The sequence below is a fragment of the Miscanthus floridulus genome, chromosome 16 (genome assembly GCF_019320115.1).
Source record: "Miscanthus floridulus cultivar M001 chromosome 16, ASM1932011v1, whole genome shotgun sequence".
Taxonomy (NCBI): domain Eukaryota; kingdom Viridiplantae; phylum Streptophyta; class Magnoliopsida; order Poales; family Poaceae; genus Miscanthus; species Miscanthus floridulus.
Genome location: NC_089595.1, coordinates 19580535 through 19591091, shown reverse-complemented (window position 1 = coordinate 19591091; position 10557 = coordinate 19580535). Strand labels below are relative to the sequence as shown.

Genomic DNA, 10557 nt, shown 5'->3' with positions numbered 1-10557 from the left:
CTATGAATGCCTACAAAACAAGTGTGCAACAAATGAATGAATGAGCAAATTTATAGTTGATGAAACAATGAAACATGTGTCAACAATTTGATCAAATTACCTCTTGCACTGCTAGAACTAGAGCTTCTACTGTTTTTGCATTCTTCTTGTATTGAATTGCTTGAATAGCTCGAAAAAACCCCAAGTCAAGAATGTTGAAATCCGAAGAATTGGGTGGTTGACAAATTAGGCGAATATCAAATCCTTCTTGCTTAGTAGCCTCACAAAAATCTAGATCATCCAATTTCAAATGGGTAGGTGCATTATCTTGTTGAATGAAGATTGGTTTGCCCACATCTTCTCTTGGCCATTTGGCTCAAATGGCAAGCAACACTTGGTTGATCATGAAATCTCTAATCACTTCTCTTGTGATCGAAGTTATGGGCTTCATAACCAAGTTTCCACGGACACGGCCGGTTCTCTCATTACCTCTCATAGCTGGTTCATATTGAACAAGTGAAAAACAGTCAATCCTACCATCAAAAATACAATTCTCATCCCTAAACCTTAGTCGAGCAACAACACACAAGAACATGAGCCTAGGGATGTAGTTCTTGTTCTTACAAGTCCAATGTGGTTCATCTTCGTCGGTAGTAAATAATATTTTTCAGATTTTTGATAGAGGTAGAACCATTTTTCATCAATGAACACAAAGTCATACAAATCCTTAAACCTTGGATCAGCAAGCAAATCCCTCTTAATCATGTCAACACACCACTTTAATCTAGATCTCTTGTTAGCTTGCGTGAGATATGGTTTGATGCTACTAGAGTGGCGCCTAAGCAAACCTTTTTTCAAATACCTTTGAATATTCCATTTGCTCATGTTAAGTTTAGCACACACATCTTCGATGGTCATTCTTTCCTTGAGAGGAATGCTACGCAATAGTTCCAAATCAACAGGAGATGCCTTACGACCAACTCTACCCCTCTTACGACTATCAAGGTCAACCGGAATGTTATTTGCAAGTGCTATTTTACCTTGCTTCCACAGGCGCTGAACTGCACGAATGTGTACACCAAACTGAGCAGCAACAACTGTCGTATCTTTCTTGCCTAGCTCCCCATTGTTGCTTTTTGCCAACAAAGCTTGATAAACTTGCTTTCTGACTTCTTCGGGCATGTCTTTCCTTCGTTGGTTAGCTTGAACGGGAGCATCAAAAGCAGGATCTACAAAAACGAAAAAAACAAGCACATTAAAAATAATAGCTATTCCTTAACAAAAAAAATCAGATTGTATCAAACAATTACGTACCTGTCAGGTTTTCTACAAAATCGAAATCTATGTCACTATATTCATCTAGTGGCAAGTTCAAATCAAATCTTGTTAAAAAAACAATGATATAAGAAATGATTGAGAGAAAACGATAGCAAAGTGCATGCACAAGATAGGAAGAAGTGCATACCATTGCCGTCGCCGTCGTCATATACAGGCTCGTTGAGATCAAACATAGAAAATGAATCGGTCATATGTAGCTAGAGGAGATGGCTCAGTACCATGAACAAGAGAAGAAGTGGCGTGGAGAATAGAGAAAGCAAGTTGGCGCATAAATACAGTAGGCAAGCAGGTAACCCAAACGTCGGTCTTCTTATTCCAAATGAGCGCCACCCACCAGCCATCCAAGCGCGCAGGCAAAAAACGCGACATGCTACGAGCACCAGGCCGAAAAAATTGAAAAACGAGCAGGCACAAACGTGCCATGTAACCTCCTACGTGCTCCATGGCAAAAATGCACCTATCGCCATGCAAAATGAAGCATGCAGCAAAAAAAACTGTGACCACCAAGAATCGAACTTGGCTCGCTAGCCTCATGCCTCAATGCGCTAACCGAATGATCTAGGAAAATTTCTCGTATGTAATGCACCCGCAGCAGTATTTAATAGGGTCAAACAGGGAAAACTCTACCCTAATTAATCATTCCTGGGTATGCTAAATGCTGTCCTAAACGTCATTTTTTTCCTATACGGAGGGAGTAATAAATAAAAACAACTTTTTTTTTGAAAACAACTGATTCTCCGTACGATGGCAAGTTACTTTGTGTAACTGGATCTTAAAAGGGTCCTTGTGCAAGAAACTGTAAAGCAGGCCCCCATTATCCTATGTGCGCGCGCCTCATAATGTAGGAAGACAAGCCCAAACTTGAAACATGGCCGGCGGCCTTCGATGGCCACAGTGAGATCGTGGGCCGAGTGTAGCCCATGCTAATCAAACCTTTTTTATTTCGTTCTATATCTTTTTATATGGGGGATTGCGGGGCCAGAACTCAAACATCAGTTTATTATTACCGTTGACTCATCGACACAAGCAGGCAGGGAAACAGACAAACAAATAAGTATAGCCCTTATTGTGTCAAAAAAAAATAGTGTACCCCTTACTCCTAGTAGTTCGTAGTGTAGTTCAGCACAGGAGTTTACGTTCATCTCTGGCGAAATTTCTCGATCAAAGAGCAAAACGTGACCCGGAGAAACGGTGCGCGCGCCTCGCTAATGGCAACTCAAGTCTCCAATGCTAGGACGGCGCCGGGATCAACGGCGGCCGTCGGTCGCCGGAGGCGTGGAGGAGGTGAGTGAGTGAGCCCGGGCCGGCGCATCTTCTCAGCTGGCGGGGGTTGGTTGGAACGTGGGCAGGACTGGCACACAGCACGCACCCCCCACCGGCCCACGTCATGTATGGACCGACGACGCCACACCGTGCGCGGCCACGTCATCCTTATTCACCTCCACTCCCCGCGCGGTCGGCGCAGACCCACGCCCTCGCGGCCTCACTTGCCACCTTCCCTGCAGTTGCAACTGCAGTTTCTCCTGCAACTGCCAAAAGAAAGGAGCATCTATATCTACATATATACACTGACATGTCCCTCGTCAACAGAATGCAAGAGGAGCATCAGCATCGCGACCTGCCTCCAGCAGTGAACTGCCTGCCAACGCCAGCAGCACAAGTCACCGAGCGACCTCGTCGTCGATGGACCGAGCGACGGACATGGACGAGAAGCACGCGCCGTCGCCGTCGCCGCCGCCCATCCAGAGGAGCCTCTCCGCCGTCACCTACTGCTGCGGCGCGTGCGGGTACGACCTGCGCCTGCGGTCGTCGGACCGCAACACGGCGGGGATCGTGGGCGCGGCGTACGGGCGCGCGGCACGGCGCGGGGTGGTGGCGTTCGACGCCATCGACGACGCGCGGTTCGGGCACGCCGACGAGTTCCGGTGCGTTGACCTGCGCGCGCGCCGCCTCTTCGTGCGCCGCACCCGCCTGCTCTGCCGCAAGTGCGGCGCCAGCCTCGGCTTCGGCTACGACGACCGCGGCCAAGAGGGTGGCAGGCCCCCGCGCTACGACATCAAGATCCGCGCGCTCCAGCCCCTGGCGGCCGACGACGACGACGACCACGGCGACGCGGGCGCCCCGCCGTCGGGTGCATGAGCAAGAAGGTTCCGCCGATGCGCTGTGCGCCTGTGCCGATCTTTCTTCCATCCTCGGTGTCTGTTTCCTTCACGCGTTTGCTGCTGTTTTTTCCCCCTCTGCCACAAGTCGCTGTCGCTCGCGGTCATTCGCGCCTGCAAAACTCGCTCGCTTGCATCTCAAGAAATGTACAAATTGGAATGGTGTCATTTTCTTTGTGATTTTTTATTCAATTCATCAATCAAGAGAAAAAAAAAGGGGAATTCGTTTGGGTGGCCGTGGTGGCTAACCAGACCAGCCTGGCCCTGGCAGACAACCAGCAAGCTCCCATTCTCCCAATATAAAAAGTCAAAAGCTTTTGTCAAAAGCTTATTGTGCCACTCCGGCTGAACTTGCTAAGCAATCGCAATTTTCAAATGTTGCAACTTGAGCCATGGAACAACGCGGCTCACTGACTCACTGATATGCATGCACCCGCCATCGGTTTATGTACCTGTTGACCAGCTGCGAAGACAAAGGCAAAGGCTCTGTTCGCTGAAGACAAAGGCAAAGACTCCGCTTGAGTTTATCGGTCAGAATCAATCAGTCAGAAAATAGTGTTTTTCTCTCACAATAAATCAGCCAGAACCAAAATAAGTCCTACTGAACATAGCCAAAACCGAAACTTCATTTCAAGCATCTGATTCTACTCCCTCCATAAAAAAAATACAATTCAAATGATTAGAAGTTTAACCGATTTTATATAGAAAATACTTACTAATATTTATCATACTAAATAAATAGTATTAGATTTGTCCTAAAATATAACTTATAATATACTCCATCCGTCTAAAATTATAAGTCGTTCCAACTTTGTCGGAGAGTCAAGCATCTCTAATTTGATCAAAATTATAAAGACAGTTACAAAGACTTATGACATCCAATAGGCACACTATAAAAATATAATTAACGAAGAAACTAATGATAGTTACTTAGTATCATAAATGTTATTATTTATTATATAAATTTGGTTAAATTTGAGATGCTTTAGCTCTCCAAAAAATTAGAATGACTTATAATTTGGGATAGAGGGATACTTATTTTGAGTAATATATACTCCATCCGTCCCATAATACTTGACTTTCTATATTTCTACGCTTGTCCCAAATTAGCCTCCATTTTCATTTCTCAACTTTTCTCAATACATAATCTCTCTTCCTCTAGTTTTTATGCGCTACACCTTTTTTTTCACTACTCAATACTCGTGCTCAGAGCTAAAACTTCATCTATTATGGGATGGGACCGATGGACTTATGATTTGACTCGTGTAGAACGAAGATAGTATGCTGTAGTTAGATTGAACCAAGAGCCAGTGACCTTGTGTCGAGTTGATTCGTGAGCTGGGACTGGGAGTAGGTTCAACTTTTCCGTCAAGTTCTCTCTTCTGGAGCTGTATATAGCTTCTACTCCTACAACTGATACCATGCATAACTATGAAAAACGTTGGCCATCCAAGTAGAGTCTGAACTTTCCCTTGTGCAGGTCTCAACAAGTTCAAGAATCACCCACTGGACCACAGCTAGCCATACCTCCCTGTCTCAACAAGTTCAAGAATCACCGGACCACAGCTAGCCATACCTCTCCGTGACTATCAACACCAGCACTTTGGAGCTTATAACATTTTATTTAAAGACGGTACTACAATTGCACAGGACACAGGAGCACGAGGGTTCGCTACACCCTTTTATTCTCCCTCGTCTTTCTTTTAACGAAGTTTCTCCCTTCGTCTTTCAGCAAAGAGGACAGACCCACACCCCGTTACCCACCCCATGATAAAACTCTGCCTATGTCTATGCAGATCAGTACCAAGTGGTTGAGCCAAGCATACCATTGGGCCGCAGTTTGCAGTGGCAGTGTGGCACTCGTCTCCACAGCTACCTCCCACCGCAACGGCCAATGCCACCGTCATCTTCTCCGCTATCAATATCATGCAGGAACCATGGCGAACGGAAGGGGTGGGTGTCCATCTGATCTGGGTGACAAAGCGGGGGAGGAAGGATGCCAACATGCTTTATTGTGAGCCACAGTGTGTTGTGCCTTTGTGGGCAGCGGCACTTTGATGGGGGCAAGTTATGGCTCACTGTGTGGATATGGTCGCATGGGCCTGCCAAGTCCTTGCAGCTGCTCAGTGCTCACTAGTCCCGCCCAGACACACACAACTTGACAGCACGACTCCATGCCTTGCATACTTGAGGCAGAGCCTGCTGCGAAAGCAAAAGATTCTTGTCTTGGGGAATAATACAACCTGAGATCCACAGACGCTAATGAATGGCATGATACATTTCGGGGTGGGAAATTGACTTGATGCTTCAATGCAATATGTGTTTGAGCTCAAGGATTTCATCTCAGAAATATTGTACGTAGGAGTATTGACCTTGTAGCCACTAGCCACAGTAGTGGTTGTAGTGCTGTACGAGTTCCACGGGCAAAGTAAAAAGGTGGAGTCAACAATGGGTCATGGGTGCAATCTCAAGTGTGCAGCAAGCTGATAATTAGAATGAACAAAGTAAGCATTTATTATAGGCCTCAGTGATCCTGAATGGCATAAGAATAGTTCATTGTCCATCTAATTACTATGCACAGAAAATAGTCATACGGTTGGTAGCTAGAAGTGAATGGCAGGACTGAGGCGAAAGGCCAATGAATGCCCCTTTTATTCATATATAACGAAAAAAAGTGTTTTTTAGACATGGATAGCATTAGTGATGAATAGACATGATAAATTTTAAAACTATCATCAAAGTACATATAATACAAGTATGCAGCACTGCAGCAGCCCATCACAGTTTAAAAGTTACTTTAAAACTTGCATATTTCAGGATATGCTCCAGATGGTGTACGGCTACACTTACTTTTATTTACCTTTTGTATGGACTAGGACTATATGCTTACCAAACGTTAGGTAAGTGACTAATGGGTACAGTCAGTTCACCTCAAGGTCCTAATGAAGGACCTGATTATTTATTGCTTATAGGTGCTACAAATCACAAAGAACGAATCCACAAAACTACAAATCAAAGACAATGCTTAAGGTACATGCCCTGCATTAGCTCTTAACAGACATCAGTTTCATGGAAACTTTTCTCTTCTTGCTGCCAAAATTAATTATGTAGATTATGCTGAAATGCCAACTTCTTGTAGTCATGTTCAATAGCAGACATAGTGGTCCACTGGTCCTTTAACACCCAAAGCACCTTTTCTTAACAATCTTTTAACTTTCCCAGCATTTTCTTGGCTCTCGCATATGCGATATATTCCATTCCATCTGAATTCTGAAAATCAACAGTAATGTCTTCACAATATAAAGTAATATTTGCAACCAAAGCTTGACTAACTGACCAGCCAAATATTTTCTATAATCTATTTGATTTGTGATCTGAGAAGCAGAAAAGGAAAAACAATGCCGTTCTACGCCATCATACATCATAAAGAAGCTTGTTCCCTCCACGTACATAACCAATATCAGACATGCATTATCCATGCCTATCAGCAAACTTGTAGCATTCTAAAGTGTGATTCTTTCTATTTGTATCAAACTACATACGAAGATACACCATAAAGCTGTCATGACCACTGAAGATCAGTCTTGCAGGAATTCTACAGCTATTATGAGTGTTTAGACGTATATGAGAAAATAAGATAAACAATATGTTCACCAATTTAAATGCAGGTCTCAGAAAAAAAATACATAGCTAAGTAATTACTACTATCCCCATTTGAAAATAGATGTTATTTTGGAAGCTAGTTTTGGTCTTTACATGTTTTCCATCCTCAAGATAACATTGTCACGATTAATTATTTGTTGGCAGTAATGCCAGAGAAATAAGCGTGCAACTAATAAAATCCAATCATGATTGAAAAAACTAGAGCATTATATGTATATAAAACTAAAGCAATAATTAAATTGGGTCAGAGAGAGAGGACTGCTATCTGTGTCAAAATCTTAAAAACTTGTACTAACACCCACGGTAGATCTGCTTGATGATTAATTTTATCAGTATTTCATATACACACTAAAATTAAAAAAAATCCTCATAAACCAATTATGATTTCCATCCATTGTTAGCCACAATTACTACATGAGCCATCAAAACCATTGACCCTTGGTCAATCCGTTCCATGCAACCACAGTTAAATATGTCTAGGTGCATGCTAGTGTCTAGGTTCATATCCTTATCTTTAGCTTAATAACCTTAATTTCAGCATGAAGAAATAGCAGTAATAGGTTGATTAAGTGTGTAATATTCTGCATTAATTAGGAGCCAGTCACAGCCTAAAATGTAGGTCATGGCTGCCTATATATAGAGGAGAGAAAATCAGAAAAGGCTAAGTCATTCCAGCCACCAAACCCACTGTGTTTGTTTGTAGTCTTGTGTGTGAGAGTTTCTGGCAATCTGTTCAGGAGTAATTTACCTATCAAAATCAAAACACATAAACCTATGAAGTTGTCGTTCGAGAAAAAACTACGAAGTTGTACCTGGTATCTGCAAGATTTATTATTATAGGTAACAATTACAGATCTGGCACCAGAGCAAAACAACAAAACAATTTAGTCCCAAGCAAAAATGGTGTAGAGTTGAAACTCGACAAAAACCACAGCAAAGTTGTGGCAAAAGCACAGCAAAAATATACTGATTAGTGAAAATGCCTATATACAATGATACACCTTTATGAGTTCTTCAATGCAGAAGAACTACAAAATTTCACTCAGCAAAGAAGTTTCGGATCAGATTAAGCAGATAACAAGAAATGTCCGTGTACGATGGAAGAAAGAATCAGAAAGTTGATAAAATGCAAATTTACCAAATAAATCATATCACAGTCTGACGCCATAGTTAGCCCAAATTACTCTGAAGCCATATTTTTTTCCTACTATTTATTTCCAGCCATACTTTTCTAAATCAATTTTTAGCATCCTGAGCGGTGATCTCCATTAAGCTTTAACATCAACTGAAAAAAACTTGCACACCAATCAATCACTTTCTGTGGAGCATATACAATTTTCTTAATGTGTTTTAAGATTGTAAAAAAGATAACCAGTCTAATGCATTTCAAGAATTTCAATTGGAAACTTCCTTTCTTACTGGACCATTAGTGATTATAAGCTCCAGCTCACTGTTCTAGTACTTCACTATTTATCATCACACTATAGGTTTTTAAGCAAGAATACATAAACTGGCAGGTTGGGCCCACAAGAGTAACAAAAGTTAAGTAACAGTGTAAGGTTAGAAAGCATATTTGTAGGTGAGCTAAAAACCAACCATACATTGACCTAAACTGGACATGATTCACTACTATTGACAAGCAGTCAAGCAGGCATCTATTTATTCCCAAACTGTACGAAATAGAAAGAAAAAAAAAACTTCCAGCTTATACAAAACTGGATGACATTCAATTACATATAACTACATAAAGGATTGTCTAGCATCAAGGAAGGCAAAGAAATTGTGTTTCTCGTTCAAGATTATTGTTAAGCAGTGTTCACAAAGATTTGGTGAGGAAATATCAGTATGATAACCTTTCAGATGGAGCGAGGCCACTGGAAACTAGGAAGTGCGAAAAATGAATGTCTGAATGAAGTGAACATTGATAGTTACTCCTACACCGTGGAGGCTCCTTCCTGATAATTCGTAAGGTATCAGAGGAAATGCTCACTGTGCGTGAAGAAGCATGTGGTATATAAGTGGAGAAGGTAATTTACCTGAACGGTGAAGAATAGATGCCCACTGCTACTCCTGCCAAGGTCTTAAATGATTTGGGACAACCGCAGTGCGGCATTTAGCGCTCCATGGAATCCATCATATGTGCCCCATATATTCATCATTTATGATGCGGTGCTAGATTAAAATATCTATGGGGAAATCTATATACTTGTCATGTTCAGAGTATTTTATTTATTTATTGTTTACGTACCATCCACAGAAGAAAATGAGCCAGGCCTTGTTTAGATACCATCCAAATTCCAAGTTTTTTCACTCTCTCTTTGTCACATCAATTTTTAGCTGCTTGCATAGAGTATTAAATGTAGGTAAAAAAAATAACTAATTACATAGTTTAGTTGAAAATCACGAGATGAATCTTTTGAGCCTAGTTGGTCCATGATTGAACAATATTTACCAAATAAGACGAAAATAATACTATTCATCGAGTTGAAAAAAGTTACAATCTAAACCAGGCCTAAGGAACAATAGCTGAAAGCAACTCCCGATGTTGACTCATTTACCGCTACTATGGAATTCCCAAGTAGTACTCCCAACAACTAATTTGGACTTGTCCTGTTGCTAAAGTAGAACGTCTCATGTGAGCAAAGGCCGTAGCGTAAAGCGTTCTCCAGAATCTCCACTAGCAGTAAAAAATCGTGGGATTTGACCCAGAAACAGACGTGCAACCTTGGGTCCTTGTCTGATAGAGCTACAATTTGTTTAACCAAATCAATTATCAAATATGCAGGCTTACTCTAATCGGAACACCAGCATCATACATGCTCCATCCAAATCGAATGAGTATGCTCCATCCAAATCGAATGAGTGATGAATCAAGTAACAGGGTGTGTGTCACCGCTCGAACCCTCGGAGGCGGAGGATTTGCAACCTCAAGCCAATCCAGGGGGTTCCGCTTCCGGCTACGAGACGAATCACGACGGCGTCGGAAACAGCAGGAGATGAGAAGATGGAGCCCGATCCCAAGCCCGAGCAAACAGGCTACCAGCGACCCGCCGGGTAAAAACTAGCAGCCAGCCAGCGGCGCATCGGACCTGAGAACCGGACCTAGCACGCGGATGGGGGAACGCCAGATCCGCCGCGATTGCAGGGGAAGGATAGGAGTAGGAGCCCGGGCGAAGCGAGAGTAATGGCCGAATTGGAAGGAGGCGGGATGCCGCACCGCACTGACCTTGGCCCGGGCGGGATCGTGGCTTGAAGCGCGCGGCGGTAACGGACAGGGCACCATCTCCGGCTCCGGCTCCGGCTCCCCTTCCTCCGCCTCCTGCTCGGCGTCATCGTCCTCGCGGTCGGGAACTTTTCTGGGCCTGCGTTTGATACTGCGAGGAGCGGGGAGCGAGCCACGGATGACGTGACGGCCTCA

General features: G+C 43.1%; 1 protein-coding gene across 1 annotated transcript; it reads left to right on the top strand.

The window, feature by feature from the left end:
• Positions 1-2839: 2839 nt before the first annotated feature.
• On the top strand, positions 2840-9169 carry LOC136510049 (uncharacterized protein At4g08330, chloroplastic-like). Its single transcript, XM_066504622.1, has one exon. The coding sequence runs from the start codon at positions 3001-3003 to the stop codon at positions 3454-3456; it is 456 nt and encodes a 151-aa protein (XP_066360719.1). The 5' UTR covers positions 2840-3000; the 3' UTR covers positions 3457-9169.
• The last annotated feature ends 1388 nt before the right edge of the window (positions 9170-10557 follow it).

What these genes read in the sequence shown, in the direction of transcription:
- LOC136510049 (XM_066504622.1), top strand. Translation starts at nt 3,001, where the DNA reads ATGGACCGAGCGACGGACATGGACGAGAAGCACGCGCCGTCGCCGTCG.